The sequence below is a fragment of the Chrysochloris asiatica genome, unplaced genomic scaffold (genome assembly GCF_000296735.1).
Source record: "Chrysochloris asiatica unplaced genomic scaffold, ChrAsi1.0 scaffold00131, whole genome shotgun sequence".
NCBI classification, from domain to species: domain Eukaryota; kingdom Metazoa; phylum Chordata; class Mammalia; order Afrosoricida; family Chrysochloridae; genus Chrysochloris; species Chrysochloris asiatica.
In genome coordinates this window covers 8,469,671-8,487,077 of record NW_006408649.1, presented here as the reverse complement: position 1 = coordinate 8,487,077, position 17,407 = coordinate 8,469,671, and the positions used below count along the sequence as shown (strand labels likewise).

General features: G+C 39.8%; 2 protein-coding genes across 3 annotated transcripts in view; one reads left to right on the top strand and one right to left on the bottom strand.

The window, feature by feature from the left end:
* ATP6V1C2 (ATPase, H+ transporting, lysosomal 42kDa, V1 subunit C2) overlaps nucleotides 1-5,765 on the top strand; it is a 111,786-nt gene extending 106,021 nt beyond the window's left edge. Inside the window, exons 11-12 of one of the 2 annotated variants that reach the window (XM_006869460.1) lie at nucleotides 5,067-5,199; nucleotides 5,492-5,765. In XM_006869460.1, coding sequence (XP_006869522.1) covers nucleotides 5,067-5,199; nucleotides 5,492-5,581 — 223 coding nt within the window. In that variant the 3' untranslated portion in view covers nucleotides 5,582-5,765. The remainder of the gene's footprint in view (nucleotides 1-5,066; nucleotides 5,200-5,491) is intronic. The other variant, XM_006869459.1, reaches the window with a different exon arrangement.
* A 356-nt stretch (nucleotides 5,766-6,121) lies between these two features.
* PDIA6 (protein disulfide isomerase family A, member 6) overlaps nucleotides 6,122-17,407 on the bottom strand; it is a 39,630-nt gene continuing 28,344 nt past the window's right edge. The window contains exons 9-13 of the mRNA XM_006869458.1: nucleotides 16,983-17,067; nucleotides 16,798-16,870; nucleotides 15,532-15,690; nucleotides 7,140-7,236; nucleotides 6,122-6,572 (exon numbers count right to left, since the gene is read on the bottom strand). Coding sequence (XP_006869520.1) covers nucleotides 6,501-6,572; nucleotides 7,140-7,236; nucleotides 15,532-15,690; nucleotides 16,798-16,870; nucleotides 16,983-17,067 — 486 coding nt within the window. The 3' untranslated portion in view covers nucleotides 6,122-6,500. The remainder of the gene's footprint in view (nucleotides 6,573-7,139; nucleotides 7,237-15,531; nucleotides 15,691-16,797; nucleotides 16,871-16,982; nucleotides 17,068-17,407) is intronic.

The following is a 17,407-nucleotide window of genomic DNA, read 5'->3' as shown; positions in this document are numbered from 1 at the left end:
GCCTCTCCCTTCCATCCCTGCTGCCTCCCATTCCCTTCCTAACCTGCCCTCTCCCTCTGCCTCTGATTTGTTCCCTCCTGACTCTTGGTGACTGGCTGGAGTCTTCCTTCCCAGTGCTCCATCCATTTCCTGTCATCAGTTCCCACTCCCAGCACTCCATGCACAATGCCAGCCTCCCCTGGGGTCCTACACAAGCCAGGGCTGTCCCAGCCCTCAGCCTTCAAGGCCCCACTGCAGCAGGGAAAATCAAAACCATGACAGAACTGATTTTGACCATTTCAAAAACATGCCAAACCAAAATATGCAAAATAGGTTCATTGTAGAAAAAAATGGTTACTACGGGTAAGCACAAAGAATGAATAAAAATCTCCAAGAAAACACCATGAACATTAGGTGCATACTCCTAGAGTTTTGTTTTGTTTCTTTAATTTTTGAGCCTGCTTTCCTGCCTTCATAGCTATGTTATGAACATTCCTTTGTCATAAGATGTTTTGGGATCTCCGCAGCATCACATACACCAACTGCACCCTTCTTCCTGAGGTTCCCGTCTCTTTGGGCTTCTGGGCCCTGTAGTCTCCAGGTGAGGCTCCTCTGGCCCCTCAGAGTCTCTGCATTGATCTTCCTGACTCCTTCCCTGTCGGCACTGACCCAAGCCAAACCCACGACCACCATTGTGTCTACTTTGAGTCACGTGACTGTGTAGGAGGGAACAGAACTGCTCCACAGGGCCTCCAACACTGTAAATCTTTACTGGAGCAGAAAACCTTATCTTCCTCCTGTGGAGTGCCTGGTACATTTGAGCTGCCGAACTTGAAGTTAGCAGCCCAGTGCTTAGCCTGCAGTGTCACCAGGGTTGCCACACTGAAGCCTGCCTCAAAACCTCCTTCAGCCCATCTACTTGGCCACTGCTGTCGAGTGGCATCTTCTCCCCCATGTCTAGGTTTCCATGTCTTATGTGTGCCTTCCATAGGCTTGATCTGAATGTCTGGCTCATCTTCCCTCACACACTCCTTCCTCTTGCTTCCGTTTCCACCAACAGCTCTGCCATCCTTCCCATCACTAGGCTCCAAATCTTAGGGCCAACTTGGACTCCTTCCCTCACAGCCCACGCACATCACCTTGTGTGCTTTCTCTCTTCTCTGTCTTCTGCATGGCTTGCCTGGCTGTTGCCATAAGGCCTTTACTTGGTTCTCTGCTTCCAGTTCATCCTCCATTGTGTGTGTGGTTTTGCCCAGACACAGATCCGAATGCAGTTCCTCATCCTTTCCCCCTCTCCCTCCCACATTGGCTCACACACTTCTCATTACATCTTGCCTTTCCTGGCAGTCTGGGCTGAAACATGGCCTCACACTGGCGTGTGGATGGACCCAGATAAACTCGGCTTCCTTTAGAAATCAGTGATACTCAAGGTTTGATACTGAGTAGCCTGTCCACACCGCACAGGATACCTATTTGCTAAAGGGAAGAGATAGAGATGTACATCAATAATGAAAAAAAAAATTATTCCCCCAAGAGAATCCATGAAAATAATTCTCAAAAACTGTTAGTTTATATAACATTTTTTTTTACTTTACTTTTATTTTTCTTGCGTACAGATGTAATACAAGAACACTAAAAAATGCAAGTTCAGAAAAACCCACTGTGGACAACATTCCTTGTGATGGGGGTTCCTGAGATGATCAGGGTTAATAGGTGTATTTTCAAGGCTCGCCACCCTTCAAATGGTGTCATTTTACGTAATGCTCTGCAACTTGCTGTTGTCGTTCTCTTTGTATTGCACTCTCATCGGTGCAGTGGTTCTGTTTGATGACTTTTTCATATTCCATCAGGCAGAGATATGGTAATCTGAGAAACTAGGTGTTGAAACAGCAAGTCTATTAGAGCAAACAGAGAGGGATGCAGGAAGTCAACCTTTCCTGTTTCTCTGTGCCTTTGTTGTCTTTGAAAACATACACGAGCACTAGGTCAGTTTATTCTACAGTTCAACAATTTTGTACATACAATTCAGTGACATTGATTCACCCCCTCACTTGCTGGTCTGCCTTGTCTCAAAGTCTTTTTCCCTACACAAGGAAGAGGTGAGTCTCTCTTTTTCTGCCTCTGTCACCTAACCCCCAAGTTGGACAAAGATATTAAATGTTTGATAGAATCTAATCAATGTAAAGTGGACACAGGCCTCAGTTGAGGCTGTGATAGTTCATCCTCATGATACAGTAAGGAAGGTGTTTAAATTATCTGAGAAGAAACTGGCCATAGGCCCTGGGTGTGTGTGGGGTGGGAGGTGGGGGTCTGATTCATTAGCTGCTTTCTCCAGATGCAGCTGACCAAGTAGCAGGCTAATTAAGTTCAGGTCGTTGGAAAAGTCTTGGGGAACAAATATTAGGGAGTCATCAGTGGTTGGTGGATGAGGTCACCCAGGGTGTCAGAGGAGAGTCCCAAAAAGGAGGCTGGGGAGCCCCACCACTGAAGGAGTTATGTGGAGAAGGGAAAATGCTAACCAAGTCAGAGGGAGGAAGGTACCAGAAGTCCAGACAGGGAGGCATATCAAGTCACAGGTAACCAAAGGATAGGGTTTTCATAGGGTTTTCAATGACACTTGGATTTGTAAATCAGTGGGGTCATTGGTGACCTGTGTCTGTTCATTGTATGTATTAAGTGCCGTTGAGTCAGTTCCGACCCACAGCGATCCTGTAAAATTTGAGAAGCTGGTGGGTTTGAACTGCCAACTTTGTAGTTAAAACTGACCTTGTGATCCAGTGCATTATCCTGCAGAGTGACATCAGGACTCACTTTATGCGTAGTGGTAGAAAAGCTAGTGTAGTGGTTAAAGAATGAGATACAGCATTTGATACTTTCAAATTTGCTTCTAGAAGTGTGCAAAATTGAGGAAGCCTATTTGAAATCACAAGATCTGAGAACACAGCACAATGAGTTTTGTCTATCTGGTCTCAGTAGTGGAGGGTACAAGATCCAGGATGAGGGCTTCCCATCAGATGACCCCAGCCATCAACATTAAGTAGGAGGCAAGGTCCTCTACTAAGGAGGGATTAAGATGGGGCCAAACCTTAAGAAGTGAGTGGGAAGAACTGACCAATCACTGGCAGTCATGGTCTGAGCAGAATGGAACTGTCCATTTGAATTGTTCCCCAAGGTTAGCAGGGGCAGTGCCATAAAAAGGTAAGAACTGGAAGGATCCTCAAAGAGGTTGGGAAGGTGTGAAGCCAAGAGAGGAGGTCTGAGAAAAGGGTGAAGGACTTGAAAGCTTGATGATAGGGAAAACAATATTCACTCAACCAACATTTATTAAGGATTTATTGAGTGCCTGTTACTCACCAGACACTGGGAATAAAACAGTCATGAACAAAACAAGACACAGGCTTCTGCCCTCAAGGAGCTCACAGACTTGATAAAAAGTTTTAAAGAAAGGGGGCTTTGTTCAGGGAGCGGGGTAAACAATCTCCCTGAGTCACTTGGAAATGTTGGTGGGATGACCAGGTTGGAGGATAGTAAGTTTTTACATCCAGGCGGCAGTGAAGCAAAGCATTGAGCTAGGTCAGCAAGTTCAGGAGGAATTATTGCTGTTATGTGCCATGGACAAGGTCATTGGATTCTACCACCTGTCCATCTCCCCTGGTTATTCCCAGAAATTTGATGACTAAAGATGGAAACAAAAGAAATGAGGGTGGCCAAGTGGGCCATTCCTCCATCTAGTCCGTGTGCCACTGAGTGTCATTCTTGTCAACACCTGCCTGTCTGCCACAACTGCCTGTTGACAGATTTGGATGGGATCCTGGAATCCTGTTCTATTCACTCATCCTACTTGTCCAGTGTTTTTAGAGACATTAGATGAGTCTGATGCTTGGTTATAATCAGTGTCCTACTGGCACCTGTGGTTAAAATGGCCCTCTCTCACATATTTACTTCAACTTTTCTGCAGTTTATAGATTCAGTCTTTCGGTGAATACATCTCACTATTAAGCCGCTAGAATGGAACGATTTGGGAGTCAGGGAATAACTAACAATGCTGCTGTTAAGTGCCATTGAGTCAGTTCTATCTCAGCGACCCTGGATAGGGTTTTTGAGGAGCGGCTGGTGAGTCTGAACCGCTGAGCTTGAGGTCCAGTGCTTACCCTATAGTGCCACACCAGGATTCCAACTTATGATACTGATTGGGAAATAAAAACTTAGTAAATACATTAGATTCTGCCACCATGAATCATTTAGAGAAAGCCTGAGTCTGGAAAATCCAATGTAACTCAAGAAAGAAAAACTATCATATAACTGCTTACATATAGGTTAGAGCATGAAGAAACACATGTGGTATTAAACATCCTACCATTTTGCTCACTGGGAGTCCTAGTGTGGTGCTGTAGGATAAGCACTGTATTGCTAACCGCAAGGACGGCAATTAAAATCCACCAGCCATTCCTTGGAAGCCCCATACAGGGTGGCTATGAATAACGGACTCACCAACACTTATCAAAAGTATATATTAAAAAACAACTTAATAATCACAAAATACGTTGACTAGTCCAACAAATGATTTTCAGTGTATTCAGCCATGTAATTAAGTACATTAACTTCTTTCATCTTGATAAACCTGTCCCCCCACCCCCATCTTTGGTAGAGAAAAACATACCAGGCTAAGTGTTTGATTTAGAACTCAATTCTGATCTTATAGTTTCCAAGACTGTCTTTATGGGAGCACACCACCTCATCTTTGCCCCTCGGAGGGACTGGTGGGTTTGAAAAACAGGACTTGCAATCAGTAGCCCAACACCTATATGATGAGCTCTGATAGCCTCCATGCAATGGAAGCTTCCATTACGTGGCCATTTATGGACAGGGTGATGACATGACGCTCTGCAGTAAAAACTAGCACTAGCACCAGAGGGTTCACATGTTCAACAGATTTCCCATCCACAAAGCCTTACCTCAGCCCCAGACAGTTTGCTCAACTGAGCTTTACTTTGGTTGAAGCTTTTCATTCTTGATAGAATTGACTCTTTCTTCACCCATATTCACATCTGGAGTAACTTATTTACACATTCTATTTATCTGAAAAGGTATGGACTACCAGTCAATTTTCAGGCAGTGCTCCTACAACCTCATAAGAAGTCATCCACCAAACGTTTAAGAGAAGTGCTAAATTCCATCTTCAAACATTTGGATGAAGTAGCGGCTGCAAGTATATTGGATGTAGGTTTGCAAGTATAATAGCTGTTTCTACAGTAAAGCTTCAACTCTCCATATGAGTAATATTTTCGGAAAATGGTAATTGCCAACCTGGTATGAAAATCTGTATGTCACAAATGTTAAAGCAAAACAAGGAGAGGCAGGTATGTGTTGGTGGGGTAGGGGCTCGGGGTATAAGCCAGAGAATATGGTCAATGGTGGGAGAATGTCCTCAAAACTATGAAAAATTAAATAAACAGTATCAACAGGAACTAGTTCATGCAACTAACACACATTGCCATGTCTTCTTTTACAGGCCTCTGTGGAGATCCCTGGATTACAATTTAATAACCAGGATTATTTTCCTTATGTCTACTTCCATATTGACCTCAGCCTCCTTGACTAGAAAGGTCAGCTGGCACGGAGCTGACACATCTATGCAAACTGCTGCAGAGGCTTCTGCTCTTAGAGGCTCATTTAAACGTCCTGTGTAATTTAGGTGTTCAGAGAAGCTGCTCGCAAAGTTAGGTACAGTTGTATTTATTTTTTTTAAGTAACAATAAAGAAATGCTCTCAATCCTTTGAATTTTCTCTTCATATAATTCTAACAGAATTCAGTGTTTATTGTTTAGCTTTTTTGCTTTACATAAATGTGGACTACCTGTAAATTGGTAAACTGCTGCTCTATTTCATGTCTTAATGAATGTTTTTTCAATTTGGTAAGAATATAAAAGATACAACATCGGACATGAAATGCAATTTGAAATTTTAGAATGCATAAAACCTATATTGTGGCAGGTATTCAGATGACGTCATCTGAATCACAAGCTCTTTTTTTTCTTTTTAAAAAAGGTTGTAAGGATGAAAGTCATTGGAAACATCACTTCATTATATTAATTTACGGGTTAAGTATGAGACTTGGACACTCAATTTCATAAATTTATCAGCATTGTCTAAAATATTCATTAATGGAAAATCCATTAATATTCAAATTAAGGGATCACATTAAAAAACACATATAGGAAACTGCCTCACAGAACATTCAAGCAGCAGTTAAGAGGGACAGAAAAAAATATTTCAACAAACCATCAGTTTTCTTCAAAATATTATTTGACAGAATACAATCCAATTCACTGGCTACAACAATTCATAGAATTTTTCAATGTTTTCTTGAGATGCAAAAATTCACGGCTGCAGTGTTTTCAAATGACCAATCAAGTGATACTTCTTGGTTAAAAAGGCCACTGGTAGATTCATCTGAATGTTCCTTCACTGCTGGAAGAATCCGCTCCCAAGAATGAAAACGGCATTTAATGCTGTGCGTCTCACAGCTCATCTTTCCCCAGGTCATCAAGCTCCACATCACTGAGATCAATGTAATCATCTTCCACAGGAAGCTGCAAGACAGACAGAAGTGCCACAAACCACCATCAACATGCATAGCAGATCTAACCAGAATTCCATATATGGGGAGGAATCCTGAAAGTTCAACTTTGCCTGTTATAAGAGGGGCCTTTCAAAAAGTTCCTGGAAAAATTTCATAGTTTTTTAATTCCACGACTTTTTGACGCCTACTCATATTGACAGAAAAGCTGGGAATTCAAATGAAAAGTTATTTTAATATAGCACCATACTAATATAAGTCATGTGAATTGTCCTTTTAAGGGAGCCTCTCTAAGACAAAAGTGTAAATGAATCCAAGTTAGCTGTTTAGGGGTGTGACAAATAGAGTACTTATTATTGGAATGAAGTACACACCTTGGTATCTGTCAAGAATATTTAATGCCCACATATAAAAGGTCAGAGTGGATGGCTTGAGAGAATGTTAAGAAAGGTTCATGGTGACATTCTGGCATGTCAGACTCTGGGTTTTGAGAAAATGGAACTGATTTTACAAATAGCAAAAATGCACATGAATTTGGGAAGAAAAAAGGCAAAAACAAGCCTTTACACACTTGACTCACCTCACCATCCTTGCCATCCCAAGGTTCTATTGTACTTATTTTAGGGAAAGCCCCACCTCCTACAGGTGCTGTAGAGCCACGCCCAAAAGAGAGCTCCCTAGGGGGGAAAAAGTAAAGCAAGTACATCAGTTTCAGTGAATGCAGAGGAGAAAGCAAGTGGAAAATTAATGATTTGCCTACAATGTGTAAGTAAAAGTATTTCTTACCTCTTGGTTCACTGTATTCCTGAAAACAGACCTCATGAACACTATTATACTTTTAAACAGGGTCAGTAATATAACCAAGTGTGACTTATATATTATTTCAGGACTTGGCCCAGATAAAGCTAGTTACTATCAGTAATTTTTAAAACTAGCAAAATTATTTTTCTAAAACAAAAATTAAAAATTCCAGAGATTATATGGTGGTGGTTATGTGTCACGGAGTCAGTCAATTGCGACCCACAGCAACCCTGTACAGGGTTTCCAAGACTAAATCTTTACGGGAGCAGAAAGCCTCATCTTCTTCCCACAGAATAACTGGTAGTTTCAAACTGCTGACCTTGAGGTTAGCAGGCTGACTTGTAACCATTACGCCACCAATATGGATATATTTGATTAACAAAATCCTTAGTGAACTTATGACCCAGAAAGTTTCTGAAATTTGTGTCTCTTAAAAATGAATCCCTTTCCTCTGATTTTAAGCAGAAAGCATATGAGATCAGCCCAGAAACCAGCGCATGACTCATAGTATTATCAAAGGCCCTGTCAGTAATCTCAAATTTTAAACTGAAGTATGAGCTCTGGTGGTGTAGTGGTTACAAATTGGGATGCTAACCTCAAGGTCAGCAGTTCGAAACTACCAGCTGGTCCACAGGAGAAAGATGACGTTTTCTGCTCCCATAAAGATTTACAGCCTTGGAAGCCTTGTGCAGGGTAGCTATGAGTCGGAACCGACTCCACGGTACTTAACAACAACAATATGAGCTTAAGTAAAAAAATATTTTTACTAGGATTCCAGTTCATACATGTATATTCCAAACAAATGCACTTAACAGATGTCTGATTAGTGAATGGCTGCAGATAAGTTTTCAGTAACATACTTGTCTTAGTCTCATGAGTGTCTCTTCAAAAAACAATTCAATCAAAACTGTGGCTTCTGAGGGGATCTGTGGGTCAGTTAAATTCAAGGCAAAGAGGTCAACTCAAAAGGTTATAGTGACTGTTTTTTGGGGGACCCCCAAGGGATAGATTTTCTCAAAGGACACAGGATGATCATGGGGTCATATTATGAAAAATTTTTAGGAAAATGGAAAGTTGCATTAGTGAGAAAAATGCCAAGAAAAGTTGAATCAAGAATTTTTTTTTCCATCATGATACACCCACTTAATCGTTGAGGGTAGCAAGGATTGTCCTACAAAAATTTTGTTGGGAAACTTTACTGTCTGATCTTGCTTCTTCAGATTTCATTTTGTTCCCCAATTTCAGAGAACACTGAAAAGGGACACAATTTTAAGTCCCCTGAGGATGCCAAAAAAACTGCCATTTTGATATGGTTTAAAACCTGGTATGGCGCTGTAGGATAAGCTCACATATATACAGTGTTGCTGAGTTAAAACTGACTCAACAGTATTTTAACAACAAATCCAAGCAAGCAGACCTCATTGAAGGGCTAAAGAGATAGAAACATAACCTTCAGAAGTGTACAGAGCTGGATGAAGATCTATAGAGAAACAGCTTCACATTTTGATAGTTTTGTTTAATCGAGGTTTCTCTGATTTTTTAGCAATTGTATTTGACTTGCCCTCATATACCAAGGAATAGCATGTTAACATGTTATTAAAAAACACTTCACTCGGAAGATGTAAAGAGGTTGTGAGATTATGAGCAGAGACTTCTTTCAAAGGGGACTTGCCACCCCCTTGGTACACAGGGTTAACAGGGATGGGTAACTTAGACATTGGCTACCCAAAATGGGGGGAGGACTACAGAGGCATGCTTTCAAGAGGGAGCATAGTTTCAGAAGGTGCGGGGAAAGGTAGAATCTCCACTGAGTGGTTTCCAACCTGTTTGGATGGGGTTGATGAAAGGAGATGGGGATAAACTCTTGTGGTTCAATAGTGAATAACTGCTATCAGGACTGACAGTGAGTGTTGCAAATGTACAGGTAGACGTTTTATAACAAAAAGAGAATGGTTGATCTTGCAGTCCAGGAAAGGAGTACCCTGGGACTATCAAGGGAGAAGAGCAGAGTATGGGACCCTATCCAGAGAGCAGTGATGCCGGAGATGGAGGCAGAGACGATGACATGGAGAGATGGAGCGGCTAGGGACTCTGGACTCAGCGAGAGAGAGGGTCTGTGTGCTGATGGCCGGGGGGGGCAGGCTTGTGGGGTGTACCCTTTGGTTGTTTGAATGATTATGTATTCCTGAGTGCTTTGGTGTGCATCCAAAAAAAAAAAAAAAAAAAAAACAATGGAGACAAATGCTGTTGGATGATGGTGCATGGAGGGGATTGAAATCATTGCAATAAAACGAAATACAATAGGATGAATTTAAAGCTGATATACTCCCATGTAAATTATCACTCAATTCACAATAAAAACTTTAACCAATCCAAAATGTCAACAGTACCAAGAAGCCCTGATGTACACATCACAGTTACATTCAGAAAATAGGATTAAAAATATGCTCTAGAAACCCACTCTACCACCACAGAACAGGACCCTGAGTAACATACAGGTGGTATATGAGTATGTAGTATAGAAAAAGGTATTCAGTATAGAATATATGGTACTGGAGGCAGTTCTCCGAAAGTCTATGCCAGAATTCATCAACTTCAGGGGACAAGGAAATCCTAGTTTACACAGAAACTCTTATCTATGAGAATAAAAAGAAAGCCAGTGGTTCTCCTCTTAGTTTGATGTCTTCCATCAGATTATTTGTTATCTGTTAGTATTAACCTCTTCATCTATAAAATGCAGAGATGTATGTGCTGTTGGACATTTGCTGGATGGGGTTGGTACCTCCTATTTTATGTTAGCAACAAGAGTAAACAGATGCCAAACCCTCTGTCAAGCAGGAATAATATACACTGAAGGGTTTATGACTTCACAGAATTTGCAAGTATTTCAATACTTCTGTAAATGATGTCCCTTCCCTCTCTCACTATTCTCTTTTTCACAAAAACTGAATAGCCATCAACTGATACACAATCCAAGTGTTTTCTTCACTTCTCGTATACAATTCTATACTTGTGTTTATACTCGTAGGTGCCATCAAGTCAATTCCAACTTACAGCAACTCTGTATAGGGTTTTTGAGGAGCAGCTGGTAGACTTGAAATGCTGACCTTAGGTTCACAGTCCTGAGCTGATCTTACAACACTTGAAATGATGAGTTACTGTACTTGTCTGAAAGACTGACGGTTTGAGTCCACCCACAGTGCCTCGTAAGAAAGGGCTGGCGACAATCTGCTTCCAATCAAATCAGCCACTGAAAACCCTCGGAAGCAGTTTACTCTAACACACATGGGATTACCATGAGTCAGAATGGACTTGTTGCCATGAGTAGAAATGGTCTCAAAAGCAACTGGTAAATGTTAATATAGCTTACAATTAAATTCTCAAGAAGCCTATCTGATCCTTTTTCAGAAGAATGCAGGAATCAATTATGTTGTTTTGGGCTGATCATAGTTTTCAACTGTTGCCACTATATTCATAAAATCTTAGTTTAGCACCATCGTTATTAACTTAATTCTTATGGGTTGCTTATGCAGCATTTTGGCACTAATATTTTTAGTTCAAAATCCAGCTTAAGACACATATGTGTATATATTTTTTGTTGTTGTTAAGTGCCATTGAGTTGGTAGCAACTCACAGGGACCCTGTGCACAACAAAATGAAGCACTGCCCTGTCCTGCAACATTTTAAGTACTAATAATTGCTGCCTCTCATTGCTAAAACATGCTCCTTATTTCTCTGCCAGTTCCAACCCAAGGCTGTCAGAACTAGCCAACTTCACTGGTGATGTGCTGCATACAAGTTGACATCATTTTGATAGGAAATAAAAATTCCTATGTAGCTAAGAACTAGTTTACTGTGATGTATTTTTTTTTCCTTCCAATTTATTACCTCATACTTAACACTGGTAACTTGGTAGGGTCTTTATTACTTTCTAAGACACAAAGTTTGAGAACCACTTAGCTTGTGTACTGGCCTCAAGCACAAAAGTAATTGTCTCAAATTTATGACACGCTATTGTTCCTGTAACTTTCCTAAAAGCATTTACCTCACCTATACTTAAATAAAAAAAAACTAGAAAATGAAAAATAGCTGGAAATACAAAACTTAAAACTGGGGTTAAAATGTATTAATTCCAAATTAAGTTAGTCCAAAAGTTCAATCCTATTGTTATTTGCTACTCCTATATAATTGCCTAAGGTTTTCAACACGGAATTAAAACTAAGAAAGGATAAAGTGCATTGTAAGCATAGTCTTCATGTCAATGTATCATGTCCTATTACCCAGTAAGATCCCTAAGGGCAAGCAAGGATCTCTTTCCTGATCTTAGTTAACTACTCCACACACAAGACGTTACTTATTCATAATATATTTGCCATAAGAACTTACTATTTACTTGCCAGGCTCTATATTAGCGACTAGAGGTAAAGTTTTGTGTAAAACAGATTCATAGCTTGTGGAACTCACAGTTGTGGGGAAGATAACTACACAAATGAAGATACAACTGACTACAACTTGGTCTGATCTGAAAGGGGGACGAGAACAGAGTGGTGGTGGTTAGGGAAGGCATGGCAGAAGAATTACAATAAATGCATACAAGACCCTGATGTAGAAAGGAGCAAGGCAGACAGAATTTTTAAAAAGTTCAAGTAGTAAAGAGGTTTCTAAAATTAGTTTATATAAATTAATTCTCTGTATACACAATACTTTTATCTACTAGGTAGGAATGTTTGCGGAGTCCTGGTGAGGCACTGTATGGTAAGCACTAGACTGCTAAACTCAAGTTGGTGGCTTAAACCCACCAGCTACTCCTTGGAAATCCTATGCAGGGTCACTAGGAGTTGGAACCAACTTGATGGCACTTAACATTACCACCAAAACAGGGCACATTTATTTATCATAAATGGATTCATCCCTTTAAGATATGCTAGGACTCACTTTTCAGAGCTTTGATCAGGTCAGCTGGCTTTAATTATTGCCACCAAAGTGCTATCAGAATGGACCTGAGTTTTTCATTGAAACAGGAAAAATTATGGGTCAAAGCCCTGCCAGACACATAATCTCCCTTTTAGAAAACAAAGGCAGCTTGTATGTTGAATAGCAACCAAATCTTTTGACAGCTGACTGGGAAATAATGGTGCTGGATCAAAAAATGGCACATTCTGAATGTGTGTTGTTCTCCAGAGTCCTGGCACTAGTCCAGGGTCATGTACCAGGCTCCTGGAATGGTCTACCACATCTCTTCTGAGTCTCTCCATTCTAGGATTTTGACCACTTCATTTTCCCTATTCTAGATCACTCAAATAAAAAAAAACTCAGGTATCAAGCCCTGGTGTGTTTCTGAGGCACCAAGAAGTCAACAATTGGGTGTCACATTACCAGGGCTTATACTAGTGTGGCGCTGTGAGTTAATGCATTGGACTTCATAGTTGCTTTTAACTGTAAAGTCAGCGGTTCAAGCTCACCAGATGCTCCTTGGGAACCCTATACAGGGTCGTTATGGGTCAGAATTGATGCAACGGCACTTCAACAACAACAATACAGCCACTTATTTGAAAACAAAAACTAAAAAAACTCTTAAGTTTATAAAAAAATCTGTTTCTAGTTGGCAAAGGACAAGATAATCAAATTCTTGATTAGAAAAAAAACAGACGCTACATGAAATTTACCTGTATCCAAACTCTAAATATTTAGAATTTATAAAGAAATTAGTAGAACTCAACAACAATTATAAACTTAAGCAGTCCCCCATACTTACTTATAAAATCATATCACTAAGCATATTTGTTGTTAAATGCCATCAAGTCGGTTTTGGCTCATAACTACCCTGTACAGGGTTTCCAAGGAGCAACCAATGAGTTTGAACTGCTGACTCTGTGGTTCAAACTGACTTTGCAGTCCAGTGCTTTATTCCTACAGTTCCACACCAGGACTCCTTAAAGACTCCATTAAGTACATTAACCAATGACAAATTGAAAACTGAATCAAACAAAGCATAAAAATATGAGATGATACAGTAAACTAGTACTCGGTCCCTTACTGACGTCATTTCGGTACAATAATGGTACTGTGATTATGTCTTAAAAGTTACCTTTGTGAGAGAGACATACACTGAAACACTTTCAAAGAAATGAAATGGGATTTGCTTTGAAACGCTGGTGGGAAGAGGGCAGATGAAGTAAGGCTAACAAAGTTGGTAATTTCAGAAGCTGAAATTGATGAGTACAAGGATCCTTTATGCTAGTCTCTGCTTCTGTATATGCCTGACAGTTTTCATGATAGTATTAAAAAGAAAAATATCTAATGAAAAGAAGACATATTATTTTGGGTTCCAATTAATTAAAAAGATACTCTAAAACTTAAGAGTTGGAGGATTTACAACAGATGTGTGCTTCAATATAATGGCAGTGGTGATGGTGTGCCGTGGAGTTGGTGCCGACTCATAGTGACCCTGGCATAGGGTTTCAAAGGCTATAAATCTTTATGAGAGCTGAAAACCTCATCTTAATCCCACCTTCCCTAAATTATTATTGAATCATGGTACAATTTATAATCTCTATTGCCTTAAAAATAGCTAACACTAAAGTTTTTATTCTATTCTAGAACAACATTAAGCTTTTCCTAGCGATTTCTTTCTTTCAGTTGTTCCATACTGAAGTGCTGTTACTATCCCAAAGAAACAATAGGGAAATTGAGGTACAGAAGTCAAATAGCTCCTTGTACAATGATTGCATTGTATTGCTTGTGCAAATAGGGCTTGTACACAGGCAGAGAAGTTTAACAAACTGCCCTCTCCATCAGTCTGCCAGGCCTTCTATTTTGGCTCATCTAACTAGAAAGATGAGGCTTTCTGCTCCCGTAAAGATTTGCAGCCTCAGAAACCCTATACAGGGTCGCTATGAGTCAGAACAGAACACCATCACCACCAATTAATTCTGTATCTATATGACAGTGTAGAACTTGCCCATAAAGCTCCCAGGTTGGAAACCTTACGCAAGCCAACTGTCACATCTTTTCTCCCATGAGCCAACCAGCAAGCTTTCAGTTGGCAGCCATGTGCCACCAGGGCCCCTTCAAGGACAGCTTACAGGAGACAAAACTAAGTACTCTGTATAGTCCCCAAACTCTTCTGCTGATATAGCTGGTAGAAGTGGTGTACAGACTTTTAAAACATTATTGCCACTATTTACGATTCTTGATGAGCCTCTACAGTACCTTTGTATGCTGAATAAGTTTCATAAATCAGCTGATAAGTAAAAACTGAAAACAAAAACTCTGTCGGTCAATGTTCTGTATTTATCTAAAAGGTGATTATATCAGGTTTTAGGGTGAGGTAAATAAATATAGGGCCCTAACAGTCCTGATGTGGCACTGCAGTATAAGCACTAGACTGCTAACTGCAAAGCTGGTGGTTCAAATCCACCAGTTACTCCTCAGAAACTCTATGTAGAACTTAACAGCAACAAATAAAGATCTCTATAAACAACTTTTTGAATCTCAGAACCTGTCACATACATTGTTGGTACACTGTTGGGTCATTTTAAGTATACACACTCATTTCATATAACTACATTCCAAAGCCATATGCCCACAACCAGAAACCATTATCACCCAAAGCCAGGAGTACAGAGCATGCTTAGGTAAGAATAAGTTAGATAAGGCTGCCTCTATCCTGTCTGAGATTTTTACAAGAAAAGGCACCCCTTTCTGTAACACGGGACCCTATAACAGGTGCACAGCATGGAAGGTAAGGTGGCCTGAGGGTAGGAAATACAAATAGCACTCAGTATGTGGACTATTCTGGGAAAAGAAAAATGATTTAAAAGGTCAAATTTTTAACTATCAAATTCTCGAATTTCAAAAATGCAGAATAGAATAACATTTATTGTCTGGTCTATATAAACTAGTATATAGGTCTGATTTGGCACTGTAGCATACAATGGACCGCAAACCATAAGGTTTGCAGTTCAAACCATCCAGCTGCTCCTCAGAAACCCTATACAGGGTTCACTATGAGTTGGAACCGACTTGACAGCGATTAACAATAAGCAACATATAAATCTAACTTCCAATTAAAAACCACAAGGGAACCAAACAAACAAGACAAAACCAAAACCCTCCCTGATGAAGAAAATAAAATAAAAATTTTAAAGCACAAGAAAACAAAGAATTACCTGAGAAACTCATTAATGCCTTGTTCACTGAAAGATCCCTTTAAAAGAGCAAATTTCATCTTGCGGGCATTAATAGCTGCCATTGCAGGGTATCCAAATCCTCCAATCCCCAGAGCATTCTCAAGTTCAGACTGGGTTCCAGCTTCTGCCCACAGCCACCTAAGAAAGCAAACTGGATTTTAGGGCAAAGATCCCTTTCAAATCAGTTAGAATCTAGTTAATCTTAATTAAAGAACAAAAGATTGCACTTCAAATATTTTGTGGAATGAAATAGGTTTAGAATAAATCAAAACAAAGGATGAATGTTTAAATGTGTTCTAGCTGTGCTTTTAAGAAATTAGTTCCTCTTTTGTTTGCTGGAAGTCTCCAGAACGAAGTAGTCTATCTCTAAGACAGTTTTGGCCTATCTATGAGACAGGTTTGCCCAGCCCCTGCATACCACTAAACATTACAGTTTCCCTTTCTTTGGTACCTGAAATCCCACCAATACCATTTGAATTACTTTGCATACTCTTCAAAATGTACAATAGTTTCTTTTAAAAAAAAATAATAAAATGTGTAGTAATTTCTTAAAAAAAAAAAAATAGTTATGGACATGTTATTACCCAATTCTACAAAAATGCCCAAAAAAACTATTGGTGAGCATTTTACAATTAATACGAATTTTAAAATGGTGCATTTTGTAGGCATATTTATTAGGCAAATTCATCTGTTCCACAAATGAAGGAGGAACAAAGTCATTGTGAGAGGGACAAGTGGAGACACCGGAAAAGCAACTCTCAGATAGAGAGGACAAGATGAATGAAAAAGAAATGAACTTTGTTTTTAAAATTTGCCAAGACCCACCGTTCAGTCTTCATATAGTCTTCAGGGCTCTATTAGAAGTCAGCTATATTATTAATTAAGGTTTTGCTTGTTAGCCTGGGGCCCCAACCACCATTTAAAATATGATTTCTATAAGAAAAATGTACACTATGGTCCTAAATGTCTTATAAACGTTTACAATCAAGCCATTCAAAGCTGTAATGAAGTAATCTTTCAGTTTTATTAAACATTCTTGGGATTTAAGAAGGCCTTTTCTGATAACTTAAAAGTGAATATAATTTTCCTCTAGTTTTGTAGAGGCTACAGTGTCAAACCTTAAATGAATACACAGTAATTCTGTTTTTGTGGCAATGAACAGTTCTTCTATATCCTCCCTAAACAAAATCTGCTGGATGTTAAGACAACTCAATTTTGACACTGAGATAAAGTTTACTAACTTACCCCCACATTTTCTTTTTGTATTTTTCTGCCAACTTCAGAAGAACTTCCAAATAAGAATTTCTGCCTGCAGCTCCTGAGTTACAGAAATAAAATTTCTTAATGGTAAAAATAAAGCAGTCCATAAAATTAATCCACTTAGGCCACAGAAAAGATTTCTATGAAAAATGGATTTCTGTTCATATTACCAGTATCAAGAATGTGGGGCAACACAGCCACAACACAGAGCTGATGGTCTTCACAAGTCTTCTTGGCAATGTCCTCATTAATTATCTAAGGAAACCCAGAAGACAAAAAATGATTTCAAGTACTGTTTGAAGGGTACATGACAAACCACCACCCAACCAAAAACTTAGCACTGTCATTTTCACTGAAGAAAGGCATAGGCTTTTGCCAAGTAATGCTTCTCATGTACATTAAGGAAATAGTAATGCTCTGTGAAAGATGCTTACATCATCAGGATAATCCCATTTAAAACTTTTTCCTTCTAGCTGAAGATGTAACAATGGAGAACCTGATGGGCGTCCTGACAGCAGAGAGCAGCTGAGAGGCCCAGTAAAGGCACCTGCCTGGCACAGAAGTCATCTGCCCACCAGAGACGTTGCATCTGTTG